General features: G+C 31.6%; 5 protein-coding genes across 6 annotated transcripts; 4 read left to right on the top strand and 1 right to left on the bottom strand.

The window, feature by feature from the left end:
* Positions 1 to 1324: 1324 nt before the first annotated feature.
* On the top strand, positions 1325 to 2633 carry Bma-flr-2 (Uncharacterized protein; the record flags this gene model as incomplete). The annotated part of the gene is made up of 3 exons (XM_001901767.1): positions 1325 to 1523; positions 1778 to 1932; positions 2547 to 2633. The coding sequence occupies 3 exons, from the start codon at positions 1325 to 1327 to the stop codon at positions 2631 to 2633; spliced, it is 441 nt and encodes a 146-aa protein (XP_001901802.1).
* Positions 2634 to 5647: 3014 nt separating this feature from the next.
* On the top strand, positions 5648 to 6000 carry Bma-ins-18 (Uncharacterized protein; the record flags this gene model as incomplete). Of its 2 annotated transcripts, none has more annotated exons than XM_043081917.1 (2): positions 5648 to 5738; positions 5870 to 6000. In XM_043081917.1, 2 exons carry the CDS (start codon positions 5648 to 5650, stop codon positions 5998 to 6000), a joined length of 222 nt encoding a protein of 73 aa, XP_042937851.1. The 2 variants fall into 2 exon arrangements, with proteins under 2 accessions (XP_042937851.1, XP_042937850.1); XM_043081916.1 differs by having other exon boundaries at positions 5876 to 6000.
* A 590-nt stretch (positions 6001 to 6590) lies between these two features.
* On the bottom strand, positions 6591 to 9800 carry Bm9951 (Uncharacterized protein; the record flags this gene model as incomplete). Its single annotated transcript, XM_001901766.2, has 10 exons — positions 6591 to 6755; positions 6966 to 7163; positions 7353 to 7457; positions 7529 to 7627; positions 8013 to 8072; positions 8327 to 8486; positions 8956 to 9011; positions 9109 to 9217; positions 9370 to 9524; positions 9753 to 9800. The coding sequence occupies 10 exons, from the start codon at positions 9798 to 9800 to the stop codon at positions 6591 to 6593; spliced, it is 1155 nt and encodes a 384-aa protein (XP_001901801.2).
* A 2784-nt stretch (positions 9801 to 12584) lies between these two features.
* Positions 12585 to 13828, top strand: Bm474 (Uncharacterized protein; the record flags this gene model as incomplete). Its single annotated transcript, XM_043081918.1, has 4 exons — positions 12585 to 12734; positions 13359 to 13421; positions 13570 to 13655; positions 13759 to 13828. The coding sequence occupies 4 exons, from the start codon at positions 12585 to 12587 to the stop codon at positions 13826 to 13828; spliced, it is 369 nt and encodes a 122-aa protein (XP_042937852.1).
* A 390-nt stretch (positions 13829 to 14218) lies between these two features.
* Positions 14219 to 16592, top strand: Bma-cox-16 (Uncharacterized protein; the record flags this gene model as incomplete). The annotated part of the gene is made up of 7 exons (XM_001901765.2): positions 14219 to 14384; positions 14491 to 14721; positions 15079 to 15213; positions 15411 to 15503; positions 15709 to 15854; positions 16002 to 16109; positions 16464 to 16592. Coding segments are annotated over 7 exons (1008 nt in total), but the record flags the coding sequence as incomplete, so codon positions are not given.
* Between the last annotated feature and the right edge of the window lie 982 nt (positions 16593 to 17574).

A 17574-nucleotide genomic window follows, 5' to 3' on the forward strand; every position in this document is an offset into this window, starting at 1 on the left:
AATGCAGCCATAGTTCATTTTTTTTTCTTCAATGTTTCTGAGCTTTTTGAATAAAATCGTAGTAAGCTAATAAACAAAAGGATTTGAAATGGAGGATAAACCTAAGCGTGATATCGAGATCTAAACTTTTTGAAGAATTTGTGAGTCAGATTCTGTATGAGTGCCTGCACTTGATTCTTAGAGATTACAAATTATTCATTGCTAGGTGACTGAGTCTATACATTGCTTCCTGAAATTGCTTCATTCATCCACTAACTTATTATGAGCTATTAACATTCTTCAAAATTCTTCCCAAAGTATATATAATGAAGAGTATCTGAAGAAATGATGAAGTGCTGGTCTAAGAAAAGTCTTCGGAAAGTCTGAGTATGTTCCTTTCAAATTTTTTCCGCTCTCTCATTTCTATTTTAAGTGCATATGAAACAACTCTTTTTAACTGCTATCCACAACTCAAATTCTTAATTAGGTGTCTAGTTTCGTTAAGATAAATTAGCTTCTGAAATCTAACAGGTAATCGTCTAAACTCCGAAGATATCTAAAATTAGAAATCTGTGGGCCGACGACATTGCTCTTGTCACATTAAGGGAGAGTGACAATAAACTTTAGCATAAACTTAAACTTTAGACAATAAACTTTAGGTTAATAAACCAATAAACATAGTATAAGTAAAGTCTTCGAGCCAGGTGGTCAATATTGTGTGAATATTCAAAATATATAGTAGATTTTTGACTTACAACTTTTTTGAAAAACTGGGCATGTATTTCAGCTTTTCCACTTTTTAATTGCTACACATGTAAGATTTCTCTTTGTATTATGTAAATGTTTTACATATAACTTCACTGCACCAAGGTGAGCTACTATCCACTTTTTAAAAGATTTCCTGATTATTCGACAAGTTCCTTAATCCCTTAATCCACAAGTTTCCAGGACACTTTTTGACTCTCCTGTTATGCTAGGGTAAGTGCGGTGATTTTTCTTGAACCATAACTAAGTCCTTAGTAAATGAATTGAACATATTGGATTTTTAGTTTGATACAATTTCAAGAAAAGATCAAAAAATTTGCTTTCCTTGGTGATTGCACTGTATTAAATGGCTCAAATGGGAGAAAGCAAAACTACAAGCTACTTTTACCCTGTTTTAAGCGATTTGTAACATGTGGAGATTAAGATGACCAGCTAGACATAATGTCAAAAAGTTTGGTATTTTGTGCGCAAGCAACAAGCGAAATTTCGAGAGTTAAAAATGCCATAAAAATATTTAACTAATATCGGTGGCGTCCTGAGATTACTTAAAAGGTATAATTGCAGCTTCACTGCATGATTAATGCAGAAAACGGAACTGGCTTCAACCTCAGGTTCGATTCCGGTACCGGTAACACTCATACAAACGGATACACACCATTTGAATTCTTCAATCGCATTTTCATTCACACTGAAGCGACATCTGCTTATAACATTACTGTTGATGTTCATAACATTTCCCGCATATTCCGCTGTTATTAAATCAGGATGCCGAAAACACGGTTTGCTTAAATTCTTTAAATGCCGATAAAATTACTATCTCCAGAAAAAACGTCAGCAAAAATGTTTACAATGAAGTTGTTTTAAGACATTTTCATTTCTTCTACTACAATAAATTTGAGGTTCAGTTTTGGCAATAAGTTTTACAGCAGTCGTTTGTTTACTTTCTCTACCCTACTTGTTTTTTTTTTTTTTTTTCCTTTTATTAACACTGAAGCTAAGATGAAAATTTGATTTCATTCTTCATAGTTTTCAGGTACACAATATGTTATCGACGAACCAGGATGTGATCTAGTTGCGGTAAATGTGAATATGTGTTCCGGTTATTGCATGTCTTTTTCATTCGTTAATCCGGAAGAAAATTCAATTACAGTACATGGAAGATGTTGCAGAATGGTCGATAATGAATGGGTTTGTTTGGCACATGTTCGATCATGAAGCATTGCAGTACTTCATAATGTTCTACATCTCCGATTGAATTTAAAGCTTAAACTAAAGAGCGATTAAAGTTCTAGGGGAGATTTTAATTGCTTATGTAATACTTTTTTCTACTTGTCATTTAATCAAGCACAAAATACATTGGATTAAGAAAAAGGTCATAAGATCGCACCAAGGATGATCCATCAGTGGTTAATTTTAAATGTTTTTTTTTTCACTATTTTGATCACATAAATTATTAGTGAGACAAATTTTAAATTTAAAATTTCAATAATTTCACTTTCTCTTTAAAATTTATTTCTATTGCTTTCTGGGGTAGATGGATAGATGTTATTATTACGACTGTTGTACTATTAATGGATCAGTGTGGTGATTTCGATATGTTTAACTTGTAACTAAATTGAACACAATCTTACTTTTTGCTAATTCTTTGCGAGACTTTGTATATTTTTTCCTTTATTGATCAAGGAAAAACACTGATCGAGTTTGTATTAACATAGTATTATATCCTTTTACTTGTTTTGGGATGTCTAGGGGTATTCTATAAATGTTTTAATATACCAGAATGGAACCAAATATTATTTTAGGTGAAAGCGAAGGTAGCATGTGAAGGTGGTGATCGAATCATGAGAATTCCTAGCGCAACTGAATGCAGATGTTTCGATTGCGCTTGAAGGACTGTTAGCAGAAGGAAGGATTGATTTAATACAATTCCTTTTCATTAGTTTATTGGATCCCTATTGCAGCTATTCTGCCTCCAGAATTACGTTTCATATGAAATTGAAGAGTGAATTGAGACTTTGGAATGAAAACCGAATCTATTAATTTATTCAGATTATCCGTGATCTATGATCACAGATTTACTAGTGTTTTAAATTGCTATTTAGCATACTTGAGCTTATTAAGTCTCTTAATATAAAACAATGAAGTTGAGATGTCATATATGCATTCAAAACATTGAAATGAAATTAATAGAACTTAAACTGGAAGAGTGCGACTTACGCATATTGTCTACTCATATATTAAAATGAAGAAATTTTTCAAATTTAAGATTTTTTATATAAGACATTTAAGAGGCTGTGGAGATCTTTAAGTTTGCAAGTTCTTAGAGTCATCTTATTCGCGCAGTCCTTCATTGTTTGGACTTTTTAAATGAAAATAAAGCTTTTTCCACTATCAGGAACATTCTTTGACGGAAAATGAGCTAAATAATTGAAATTTTTCAGTTAAATTGAGAATAACATTAACATTACAACAGTTCATTTCAATGGTTTAAAAAACTTCATTGAACTGAAGTTCTTTTTGCGATAAAAAAAAAACAGGTCAAGTAAGAAGGATTCAAGACAATGTCATTTTCATTCATTCGCTTTAACAAAGAGTGCAGTTGTGAGAAATATTCATTTGTAATGCTTTCCTTACTTATCTACAACACTGGTACTACGTTTCTAACTCGTAGCAATGTCCACATATTTTATTTAAGTGACCTTTATGAAGCAACATAGGATAGCAAAAGCTCACTTCATCTCATCTATATTTCAAACTTTTTCATTTAATTCAATATAGACTATTTAGATGCAAATATACTGGATACCTAAATTAGTTTCTACTTTTTTGAAAACAGAATTCTTTTATAGAATATCCTTCATTTGCCTAACTGATGGATGGATAGGATGATCCAAGGGACTATTGAATTAGTTAGCTATTGTATCAATTATATGAACTATGAAATATTGCTTTCAAATCATAACAAGGTTAAAAGCATGGTGTTATTTTATCAAAAAATTTTCTTGAATTTTATTTCAAATTATAGTAGCATTTGGAGGATTAAAAAACTTGAACTTTTGACATATATTTGTTGCTGATATATTGGCTCTGAAAAAAAGTTACTTTCAAGTACTTAAAACTTTTGCAACATTTATTTATCCCAAAAACTTTTTTTTTTTTTTTTTTCAGAAATTCACTTAAAATAGCACTTTATTCTAAAAAATAAATAATGGTAAAGGTATGTTGTGTATTTACGTATTATTAACTGTAAAGTAACTATTTGCAAATTGAGCATTGTTTGGGGGAGAATGACGTACTATAAAGTGTGAACATTTATTTCACATTTTCATCTGAACAAAATATGGAAGTTTGTTACATTGTTAAAGTTCCAAGTTCATGTTATGTTCTTATCTACTGACAAAACAATTTCAGTTGTTCCTTTTATTTGACTAATAAATCAAAAAAATTTACTTGTAATGATGAAATGAAATTTAAGCAAATTAAAACTTGTCGCTATCATTGGAATAGTTGAGTTTTAATATAGAGAACAAAATAAGTTTCTGCGAACTTTTATGAGCAAGCGAAAGACTAAAAAAGTGATAAATATTTTCAGTGAGTAGTGAATACCTTTTAATTTATGCAAGTAATGTTTTTGGAAAAAGGTTTAAAACAATGAATGCAATGTGATGAATAATTCCGCTACGATTTTACACCGAAAGGATTGATAGAAGAGAAGAGAGGAGATGAATTCTAATGAGATTGGTCGCATGCATTTTTCAGTGCGTTTCAGCCATTCCGTATCAATTCAGCAGCATCACAATAATTTTTCCGATCTTATGTTTCCTTGTTTTCAACATTTCTGTCTTATAAATTTGTAAAAAAAAAATAATAGGTATAGAGGATTGGCTACTGCAAATTATCAACATGACATACCAGCACTAATCCTCCAAAAGTAATATTAAATTTACGAAAAAGTCGTATAATAAGCATATAATAGGCATATGATAGGCATATTTAAAACTGTAAGTATGATTAGTTAATATATACTTGCATCAAGTATGTATTAACTAATCATAATCTTAACAGATTTCATTACCATAATACTATGGCAACTCTCGGATCATCATGATATTATCATTCCTAGCATGGTTGGAAAACAAAAGCTTCATCTATTAATATATCTATTAATTCATTCATGAAACTCCATAAAATTGTAGTAAAAGAACAATAACATGAACTAAGGTTATAAAATAAGTTCAATTGACTCTATTAGTTTACCACTATGTCAAATGAACGGGGCTACTTGATTTTCTCCAGTAAAAGATATCTCGAAATGCCAGATACATGATGGTAGTCTAAACAGATAGAAATTTTAAAACTGTTTCCTGTAAATTTTCATAATTGCAGAGAACCAGATATAAACATCTTATTCCACTTACGAGATAAAAATACAATTAGTAAGGCCAATTGATTAGAAATTTGCAAAAAAGAATTTTTGAAATTTCTGTACGCTGTGTTTCACTCATTTTTTATTTCACTCATTAATTTGAACTGTTTGTCAATTTTTATGTTAAATTTCTTTACTTAATATATGTCATATTTATACTATGTTTTATATTATACTAAATTATTGAAGAAAATTTTCTGAGTGACTACTATTTTTGATCAGATTAAAAAAATGAGTCAGCTGAACGTGAAATCAGATTTAGTCTCTCATCATAATTACTGCTATACTGCGATCTACATCATAATAATTTAGAGAAGACAAACTCTCTTGCGGAGAGCACATAATGCTCACGTAACTTTGATCTTTAACATTAATCAATTACAGATAATGAAAAAAAAGTACTTAATCCTTCATTACTTGTCAGTATGTATAACATGCAATTTAATCGCTCAAAGAAGAAGTAAAAGGGATGGAATCATGAAATTATGTCCGTCTGGTGGTAAATCGTTTATCACTGCTTGGCATCTATCCTGCATCATTAAGAAAAAACGATCATCATCTTCACAAGGTGATCTTTGCTTCTCTTTCTAAAAAGCAATGTTGTCACTAAATCTAACTGAGAAACGATCCAAATGATAAAGCCAGGCATAGCTAACAAAATTATTTAAAAGGACTAACCACTTAGCCTATAAATATTAGCTTCAGAGAAACAAAATTGGAAAAAAGATGCTTATCGACCATTATCAATGATTGAAATGATGCATTATTGCTGTAATGTCGGTTGCAAAATTAAGGATTTACTGCCATACTGTGATCCATTTGATAATTAATATTTCTGATGTTCAATGAAGTTAGTGTAAATTTTAGTCGTATTGCAGAGTTATTATGTCCTTGAAATACATCATATCCGCACGCAAAACTAATTCAAGGATTGTTGGATTTTTGATTGTGCATTGTCATTTTTGACCTCATTTCATTCATCCTCCTTGTACACTATAATTTTTAGTTGGTTTCCATGGAATCAAGCATTTGTCTTGCAAATTAATCCTATCATTCCATCTCGTCTCAGATAGCCTCCATCATAATCATCAAGACCATTAATTTACTTTTTTTGAATTAAAAATGGAGTGCAGTAAGTAAAGTAATCATTGGGGAAAAAAACACCATTTTATTCGAATTTTTTAGAACAAATTTTGATTGACTCTTAACGAAGAGCTTCGTTTGTGTAACAAACAGATTTCCGTACTGTGTTTGAAAGCTTAAAAACTATTCAGGCGACCTTCCGTTTAAAACATCACTAGACAATAAGCAAATTAATTTATATATTGTTTGATCACAACGGAAGATTAACAGAGTAATAAAAGCGGGAATGGTCTGATATTTTGTGAAAGAACCAAATTGATCAGTGCATTATAATCTATTAAAAGTGATAAACAATATCACTTTCACTTCTATCATTCTGTTTTGATTCTTCCAGCAATTTACAATTCATATCAGTGGGTAATGATGATGACGATCCAGAGAGTTGTGTGAGTTGCTGCTTCGCTTGCACTTCATTCTTTATCGGCAATGTATTATGAGGAATCTGGAAGATTAGTACAGGAAACACAGAATGATAGAATCACAAGATTGTTCCTTCAATAACAATGTCTCATTAGAATTTTTAAATTAAATAAAGATGTTTATAAGAATAATTGCATTTTTCTTTAAACTCAACAACTATTCCTTAAAAAAAAAAAAAAAAAAAAAAAAAATTCATTTTTTTTTAAAAAAAGGCAATAATTCAACAACATACATAAACTTGTGACATTCGGAGACTGCAAGCTTGTGTACGCAGTTTTTGGATGCTGGAAACCGAATAATTTAATGAGTAGTCTTTGAAACTATCATAAAATCGATTTTCAATCATACTTCGAAAATGCTTCTGAAAACGGTCTTGACGCGATACCACTACTACATTCAACTGGTCCAAGCTTATAGACTTACTTGCTTCCTGAAAAATTAATCAATAACGCAATAAAAATGACTTTTTTGAAAATCTTCAAGAAAATCCACACTTCATTTTTAGATTTTTGAAACCATGTATTAGTTTGAAAATTTAGACTAAAGATAAACTGACTAATTAGCTATAAGTTTCAAACCAATGCCTATAATACTCAATACTTTTCGCGTAATAAAACACCTTAGGAGTCGAAAATTCAGTGGTGACAGTGCATTGTGATGCTGATTTTGAGTGCTTCAGTAAACCACCTGTTTCAAAATTTTTATCCGCAAGTTTTCCATAGATCTAAAACTACTCTTTCTAATTTATAATAATAAACGCATTTAGTGATCAAAAGTAATATGAACAAGAATTACCAAGCTACCATCTTGCACCGAAGTGTTTTTAACATTGCTAGATTCGGAATCTGCTTCACAAGCTGTGATCACTTCTGATATTTCTATTCGCTCCATACTCTATAAAAAAGGTTAAGTATCGTCAAATAAAATCTCTTGCTTCATTCAGTAATTTTTAAAATGGGAAAAACAGGTACATTCAGGAATGATACTGCGCTAGAAGTCATTAATTATAAATTACCCTTTTGAAAAAAGTTCATATTTTTCGATTAATTATTTTTAAAAATGCTTATGTTATTAAGTGAATTCCAATTAAAAACTCAGTAGTCCCTGTAGAGATTTCGTACGAACCGAAATGGAGTTAAAGAGGGAATGAAAAGCACCCTACTCTTATACAAATGCATAATTTCAGTTCTTTGCAAACTTCCAGTGTCTCTTAGTATATTCCTTCGCACCTACTCATTACAAATATTTGCTTGAAATGACATATAAAAAGGACTAAAACCTGCACAGACAACTGAGTGTTTTGTTGTGAAGCATCAGAAGTTGTGTAATCTGGGAAACTCTATAAAATGAAAACTTCGAAATTAAATTTAAAGTATTTAAATTATTATTTAAATTAAAAATTTAAAGTTTTGTGGAAATGCAGCAATTATTTAATTGATACTTGTTCAAATATTCATGTTGTAACCAATTAGAATATAAAAAAATTAAATTCGTTAAACCAAATATCGAATGAGCGATATAATTTCTTGATAACAGATACACGAAATACATAGAAAAGAAAAAAAAATGGATGATAAAAGTATATAAACTAACTTCAGATGAAACAGAAGCAATGGTGATTTTGGAAAGTCCCTCCATATGATTTGCTTTGGCTGATAAAGTAATATCATAGATGCTTGATGTAGAAATCTTTGAATCAAGAAGGTTTAGTGGACGCTCGATTGGCCATTCTATTTGCGCACCCGCTGAACGCCTAAACTTGCTGAGGATAGTTTGCAATGAATTTTAAGTAACACCTTTTTTTTCTTTTTTGATCAAAGCACAATAACTAAATTGAAAGTTGGTACACTTTAGAGAACTATAATTAGCAAATGTATACCAACTTACACTCTGCAATCATTAAGGGGAGTTTCGTACCTGGAAAAATATCCTATTATCACCAGAAACAAAATTAAATGACATTTTACGAAAAATGGCTAGTGTCACTTAATTTGTAAGTGAAAAGCCTTAAGTCAATGATTTCTGCAATGCACAATTTTGACTCGGTACAATCCGAGAAACTATTTACAAACATTTAAAGTTATTTACAAACTTAACGTAATTGGAAAAATGACATCAACCATTCTAACTTGTCAAACTATTTAACTTTTAATTGTGTTGATTTTCTTTTTTTTTTAATTATGTCATCAATTTGTTAGAAAATAAAGAAGAAATTAACCAACATGAATACTTTTGCAGCCCATAAACGAGCTTTTGTACCTTTAATTCGCAATTCAGTCTAAAAATTAGGATAAATTCAAGTTTAATGTTGGAATAAGGAAGAAAGTAGTAAAACCTGAAAATTTTTGAAATATCAAACAAAAACTGAGACTTACTCTTTTTCGAGTATGATCATGAATTGTGATATAACAAACATCCTTATCAATTCGAGCATGAATTTGTTCTGCTGCATCCAAATGAATTATTCTTCCCAGAAAAGGTTTCCTATTACGAGATTATTTTTATAAAATAATGAATAAATTAATGAAACAACTAATGTATAAAATTAATGAAGAAAACTTTTGTACCACACTATTCAATAATTAACATATGCAACGAAAATGCGAATGCAATTAAATTGAAAAGAAAGAAATTACCCAGCTCCGATACCCTCCAGGAAATATTTATAAATAATGAGATGCCCACTAGAATTCAAAACAACGGTACGTTTTCTCCAGCGCCATCCAAGTACTGTAAGTGACTTTTTCTCGATTTGTCCAAAAAGCACAAACGGTAACGAGAAAAGTGCTTCCTAAAAATATGCACATATTTATTTTACAAGTTATTGAAGTAAATAATCATGTATGAAATCCCTTACTCGTTTACACCTTTTGTTTTTTTTTAATAAAAAGGGTGGACTGCATTAAACCTGAAGAAAAATCATGCATTCAATAAAAAAATTCCAATAAAGGTGGATGAATCATCCCTTAAATAGAAAATTTTATGAAAATTTTACTGAAAAAAAATGAAGGATGATAACCTGATCCGGTAAACTAATATAATCGTCCTTATGTCTAAACAAGCGCATATTAAATTATAGGAAGCATCACTAATCAGCAACCAGTACACAACACAAATATAATGATACAATGAATCGTCATTAACAAGCAATCCTATTTAATGAACCGAATAAAATGTACAGTTTTCTTGAAAATAGAATATATATATTTACGACTAATGATAATGATATTCCAATGTACCACTTTAATCATCTATGAAATCATATGAAAATATTAGCCATGAATTGGAAATAAACTACAGTGAAAGGTAACAAATTATAAGAAAGCAAATTAACATAACGGTTCTAGAAGATCGTGCTTTCATCAAATAGCTTACTATTGCTTTGTTTCTTAAGATCTTTCATTCATATCAACAAAAATGTACGAAAATAATAGGTGTCATTTGAGTAGAAAATAAGCATGGCAGCATTTATTTGTTTGATTAATTCTCTGAGTAGTAATCTTTATGAAAGGAGAAGGTTTGAAGTACAGGTAAAATATAAGATGTCGCGATATGTATGACAATAGTGTCGAAGCATATTGAAATAGTATTCAAGGAGCCAATGAGACATGTGATTGGCCTTTTTTCCAGTGGTACTACTAGATTAATTAATATTGGAAAATCACGGCATTCAGTTGATAGCTTTATTTCACATTTGCCTCTTCATTACATCTAGAATGAATTCAGTTATCATTGTGTGTCATAACACACAATGATAACTGAATTTTAGTATTTAAATTACATTTATCTGAAAGTAATAGCAGTTCCGTTCATTAAATTCCAAACTACCATAACTTTGCTCAACATATTTCTATTTTGTTAATTAAAATAACTATTGCAATCGATATATTTCGTCAATGAGGAAATCTATTTTATTCTCATGGCATAGAAATCTGCACTTCGGGATTCAGCGAATTCTTGAAAAACAAAAGTAGTCTTGTTGACTGCAGAAGCATCTTTCTGGAGACAAAATTATTGAAGAAGCGAAGAAAAGTCAATTTTCTGAGTACTGACTGTGGTTAGACTTTTTGTAAAGAGGAAGTAAACTCTTTCTCGACACTAGCCTTTACCGCGAAAATTACAGTCCTTGGTGCATCTCAGTAATTTGTTGAGCACATTTTACAGAGCTATTGGTTTTGAAGAAATTAAGGAATTCAGTGCAATCTCAACTGTGAAAAGTCCTCTTCATCCATCGTCAATACTTTCTAGTTGACTGTTGTTGTATACAGTCAACTAGAAAGTAGAAAATAATTCATTGCTTTCTGCATAGAATAAGATGATACTTCAGAGTATCGACTAAATTATAAGTTAATTCATCCTCATTAATAATAAAAGGTTCATTTTCGATGATTTATTTTTAGTTTGTCACTATCAATCCCCAGTGACTTCTCACTACTCTCACTAGATGCAAAATTCTGTCTCTTTTGCAAAATTTTAAATCAAGACCGCACGTTCGTAAGCATGTTCGTAAGCAATTCCTACAGCAAATAAAGAAGTTGTTCACAAGCTGCTTTAAGCTTTATTTTAAAATAAAAAGAGAAAACACTCGAATTTGATTCTTGTCTATCACTACTCCTCTGGTCAAAAAAAAAGTAGCAGGAAATAGGGAAAAAACATGACGTGAAGAATGTGTATTGAATTGACATATTGTGCACATATTTTTTTATATTTCAAACATTGCCAAAATCTTGAAACTCAACAGTCAGAAATTCCTTTTCGGAACTTTTCACTGATATTCATTTGTTATCATAGAAGTTCGAGAGAGAGAAGATCATGCTTTCTACGATGATTATGATGATGCACACGGTATTGTCATAGTTCAACACGACAACTCCAAGCAATTTCATGCCAATTATGGAAATAACTATCTGGGAAGAGAAAGTTTCGTTAACACCCCAGCTGAGTAGCCTAAAAAGCCACGACTCGGTTTAAATTGTTATCAGTCTATGATCGCATTCAGTAGCCATGGATAGACGACGATGACACTCCTCTGCAAATTTTGCCAGATGAGTCTCTATGAAAATATTGAAGACCGCGTTATTTAGAGTCACAAAGCCGTAGTAGAGAGTTTTGATTGTTAAGAGTGACATGTTATGAGTTTTTTGGGTGTAGAGTTGCTGAGTCAGGTCGAGTGCTGTGATATATATGACACTTCCAACTCATTTCTCGGTTTTCCAATTTTTCGTCAAATAGATCTAAACTGAATCATTTTGTATTTTTTTGTTGAAGTTGATTTGGATAACTGAAAATATTATTCATATTTTGGATTTCTTAGAAGTAAGCATTGTTGCTCGATTTGTAGCTTCTAAAGTGGCTTGGATATTACTTGCAGCCATCCGATACTTGCCATGAAACTGTAATGGAAAAAGGAAGTAGGCATCGCTGCTATAGGTATATAGCTGTAGATGAGTGGATATAATTGGTGAGAAAGCCGAGTAGGTTTTTAAAAATTCCCATTAACTGATTTGTAATCTGTGACAGTGAGCTAATGATAAAGGGGACAGTTCGTGTTTGTCTTTTGATAAGGGTTTCACTGCTAATTACATTATTTCTTCAATTTTTTGATCACTGTGAATTTGCTTGGTTAATTATTGCCCTTTAGCTAATAAATTGTGGTTTTGATGAAACCAGACTAGTGAATTCAAATGAACACAGGCTTACAGGGATCGTCCATGTTTCATCAACTCTTTATATTGTTTTCCAGTCAGGAATTTTTTTTTATTAATAAATATGTTTTTATTCTAAGTAGTTATGTCTTTTTATTTCTTAACTATCGCGCTAAAATTGATTTTCAGTACTCAAATAACGTTTTATGAGTAAAGCAAGAAGCTGGAAATTTATTTGTAAAGGTTTACCGTTTTTGGCAGTTGGTGGTTCCACTTTGTTACTCGCATATAAAGTACAACAAATCAAATTTGAATTCGGTCCATCCTCTTGCACACTTGCTGATGCTGAAGAAATTGTACGTTATTATTTTATTGGATACTAAGAATTAGAATGAGAAATTTCGAAGTCACAAAATTTTATTTTTTCGAGTAAGAATTTCTGCTTTGAACAGTTTTTGCTTTTTGCTTTAAAGAGAGCATGATTTTGTGCATGTGTCTTGTAGTGTTAATTTACAAAAACATATATTAGTCAATTTTAAAAATGGGTGCTTCAGAAGTAGTATCATCTTTCGATTAGCGTCGCAAGGGAAGTGGTTTAATTACAAATTATGAGAAATATGCTTGATTTTGTTTTTCTATGTTCAAGTTTGTTTCTGTATGTATCGACAAGAAGTTTTAGGCAAAATAGATATCATTAGAAAAGATAACAAAATTTAAGCTTTGAGTTTGTTTACCTTGCAAATAAGCTGATGTTTGAAATGTTTTGAAAATACTGTTTGAAGCTAGTTTTTAAATTGCTGCTTTTCACTGCATTATTTCTTTGCATCACTTAAAGAGGGAGTTTTCTCATTTTAAATTCATCTGAAAGTGATTTATTTTGCTTAATTTATTTAAGAACCAAATACATCTGTGTTTGAGTGGACTACTCTTTGCGATATATTCACATTATAGAACACGAACCTTTAAAAATAATCTTTCAGAAACAGTTTCTGAATACGGAGGGAATTAGCAAACAACAGGAAAGTGTAGAGACGATTTATCAGGTAGTTATTCAATTTAAAGAATTCATTACATTATCAAATGGTTTTTCTTAACTCTTCTATTTGGTTAGAAACTTGTCAAGGAAGAGGACGAATTTAAAGAATTCATTACATTATCAAATGGTTTTTCTTAACTCTTCTATTTGGTTAGAAACTTGTCAAGGAAGAGGACGACAACTGGGAAAATATTCGAGGACCACGTGATTCGGAAGACAATAAAGAATTTCTACAGTTAAAGTAAGTATTATTGGATAAGTTGCTATTTTCCTCACATGTATGTTAAGTGCTGAGTCCATAATGTTTATTTTTTATATGTATTATTTTTGCAATATTATTATAGGAAACGTCGGCAAGAAGAGAGAGAAATAGCCAAGAAGAAATTAAAGGAACAAAGACAAATCGCTGTTTAAATGTCGGACGAGCTACCAGACGAAGACTTCCAGAAGTCAGTTTTTACTACTAGGAAATCAATAAGTTGACTTGAATTTTACAAAATGCATTAAATCCGTGATTTATTGCATCTACAACAACCGAATGACATTATATCAATTTTTCCTTATATATAATACGTCTCATGCATTTCCATGTGGTTCTGGCTTTATGATGATGCTTTTTCTTTAGGAACATTCCCATATGAGTTTTAAGCATTCCCAAGTAGCATAACATTCGTGAATTTATGATAAAATTTCATTTAACGGAGGTGATACAGAAAAGAATAATTTGCATGATTGTTAGATACGATTTACCTCTAAATCTTGAACATATTTATTCGTGATTAAGTCCAAGCACCATTTTTCAGCATACCAACAACTGATGGCAGGGTAGGCTCGTCTGGTGACTTCAGTGAAGCACCACCACCTCCACCTGGCTTTCCAAATACAAGTAGGGAAGCTGTTCGAGGTAGTGAGCGAACACCTGTAATCTCATCTCCTGCAGAATCCGATTTCCCGTGCTCTTCTGCAAATGGTACATTCTTTTCCAAAATTTTGTTTTTTGAACAGTTTTAATGTAGCAGAATATAAGTATATTGATATGAACACGTTGCACATTTTTTGACAGGGTTTCTTTTCAGAAAGAGTAAATATTCAAATCATTGCCGACCCTACTATTGATCATCAAACAAATTTTCCATCGTCTTCTATACATACAGGTCAGAGTCAATTAATACAGCCTGTATTAGACCCAGCAAGTTCTTCTATATCTTCCGTGGAAACTGCTGTGCCTACTCAGCCATTTTATGTTCCAGCGGTTCCAGATTTCAGTCAGGAAACGCTCTATACGGCTGCTGAATCTTCTCAACCGGGTAAATTCCATAAATCTATTTGACTGAATGCGCTGAAATAATATTGTAGTCCAAACAACACCGTGTTATTGTGCTTTTTCTATACTCAATAAGGTGAATATTGTAGAAACTTATATTGGATACTGAAGTAAAGAATTACCATGAATCTTGAGCATTCATACTTGGGCTTATGTTGTCTAAAGCATTATCTTCTTTAATTTATGCTGTGTATTGCGATTAAACTAAATTTTATTAACATGCTATTTGATGCAGTTAATATTCCTACTGTGGTCGACATCTTGAGTTATTGTTTTAGTAGTATCTTGAGTTATTGTTTTAGTAGTATAGACTCTGATATTTTATTGACATAAACTTTAGTCGCTGGGGCCAGTTGTTCGCATCCTGCTGATCCAGAAAATAAAGAGGATCTTGTGGATCCCGCTTTGCTGGCTGAAATACTGCAGTTGGGATTTGAAGAAGTAATTGCTGTTTTAGCTATATCAAAAACAAAAGGTATTTTCTGGTTCCTTTCTGGCAATAAATTTTGCTTATTAAAATATGAAGTGAACAGTGGATTCTCGTCCCATGTGCAGCAGGATTAATCCTTTCTCGATTGACATTTCTTGCAGCCAGAAATTGTTTTAGAAGTTATTTCTGTTTTAGTTACATGAGTAGTTAAATGTTTCAAATTTGGAACATTCTGTTTTCAGAAATTGGTGGAGCTGAAGCGGCGATAAATTGGATCTTAGAACACAGCAACGAAAGTGATTTTGAATCGGACGAAGAGCAGAATTCAATGGGCGGTTTGTTTCCACATTTCAGTTATCTTTTTCTGGTAGGTGATATGAATTGGTACAAACAGGAATGTAAAATTTTGTTACAAATGATACGTTATTGATTTATGGCTGATTATTAGAGCTTTTTCCTTCGTGCAGTATTGAAATATTAGCGATGTATCTCTTTCAGCATGCGCTGTACACTTTGTCTCAAAAATATTTTTTTTTTCAGGAGTCCATTCTACAAGTGCCATAAATAGGCAGCATAAAATGGTGTTCGTTGTTAATATGAGCCTTAAAATGGGGGCAGGGAAGTTGGCTGCGCAAGTCGGTCATGCAACACTCGGTGTTTATCGGCTTGCTCAAAGAAGCGAAGATGTTAATGATGTTCTTTATAACGAATTTTAACATATTTTTTATAATATTTTTTCTAAACATACTATCAAAAAAATTCTGGAAATTATTTACTTTACTATTATTTATTTTTAAATTCCACCATTTATGTGATTAAATTATGTATTACAGGGACAACATGCATTAGATGCTTGGAGAATATCAGGAGAAATGAAAGTAGTTGTTAAAGGTCATAACACTGAAATGCTTCTCGATTTCTTTAAACAAGCGAAAGACTTGGTAATTTCATGCTGTTTACTAACAGAAATTTGTTGACAAAACGAAATTTTGATTTTTCCACTGATCACCGCTAGATCTTAGAACTTGTTACAAAAATATGTCCCAGCACTGGATGTTACTAACATTTACTCGTGAAAGTTGCACCTTTGTTAAAAGTTGTTGTGAACTTAATTTACATCGAATGATACAGTGGCAGTTCCATAGTAAATTATCCAGTTGAAAATTGTTTGGAAACGAAGTTTCAAGCTTTATCAACTTTATGTACTATGTGTTTTGGTAAATTTCGAAGCAAATTTCTTGCTTCTTATCTAGATCTTTTAATTTGCCTCAAATTCAGTACTGTTAAAATTTCAGGGTTTATTTACTTACATTGTGTCCGACGCTGGGCGTACACAGATTCCTACTGGCTCACGGACTGTTCTTGGCATCTTTGGTCCAACCCACTTAGTTGATTTAGTTACTGGCGAACTGAAACTTTTATGATTTCAATCGTCATTAGTGCAGATTGCATAGTTCGGTGCATGTTTATTGTATGAATATTTAGAATATTCTGGAAATTTTGTATTTCACTCTTTTACGAATGAAATTCGGCAAGCCTTCAGTTTTTGTTTTGTATGCGTTGTTTTGCCTATGCTCTTATATTTTTATGGGTCGCTATTTAAGCCTCTCACATAGAAATAATTTTCTCATTAGTGACTTTTAGCGTAAAAGTGTATATCAGACTGATATTACGCATTGGAAATTGAAAATACTAGTACCGAGAAAAGTTGCATTAATTATTCAGCATCATAGCCGTGCAAATAATAACTTTACTTGAAATGTCGTATTATTTAATTCGGTCTAGAGTAGCAGCTTGGAGCATGAATTTCACATTGTTGGATAGATCGTTTTGAAATGTCAGTGATAAGTATTTCTATCTTATTTTCCTTCAAAACATCCATGGTCTAAAAAATTTGAAAAGTTTTTCCTATGCATCCGAAACACTTTGTATGGAATCATTTGCAAACTAACTGTCGACTCATTTTTGTGCTGAAAACAATTTTGTCGCAGAGTTTGGATGTACTGAAATATACATTCGAATGTGCTTGATCTGCTATGGGACATCCTGATATAGAGGGATTTTTTTTTTTTGATTTTAAAACTGATTCCTTCGTTATTGGTTTTTTTAGTCGTATGATTTATTTACAGTTGTCATTTCTGCTTGTCTTGCCAGGTTTATTTAGGTTTGTCAGAAGTGCTGTTCCCTAGTTAAATTTAGAAATGTACGTTCAGGGCGTCGACTCTATCCTTTGATGGATTTCTAAATGACTTAGGAACTTGTTTATTATGTGTTACAACAACTTGTAGCGAGTCACTCATGCTCATGGTGGGGATGCTAGTTATGCATTTTACATACTGGAAAAAACTCGAATCAAAAAAATTTCTTGAATTAATAACGAATCAGTACGCTATTAGGTTTACAGAT

The sequence above is a fragment of the Brugia malayi genome (genome assembly GCF_000002995.4).
Source record: "Brugia malayi strain FR3 genome assembly, contig: Bm_v4_Chr4_scaffold_001, whole genome shotgun sequence".
Lineage (NCBI taxonomy): Eukaryota > Metazoa > Nematoda > Chromadorea > Rhabditida > Onchocercidae > Brugia > Brugia malayi.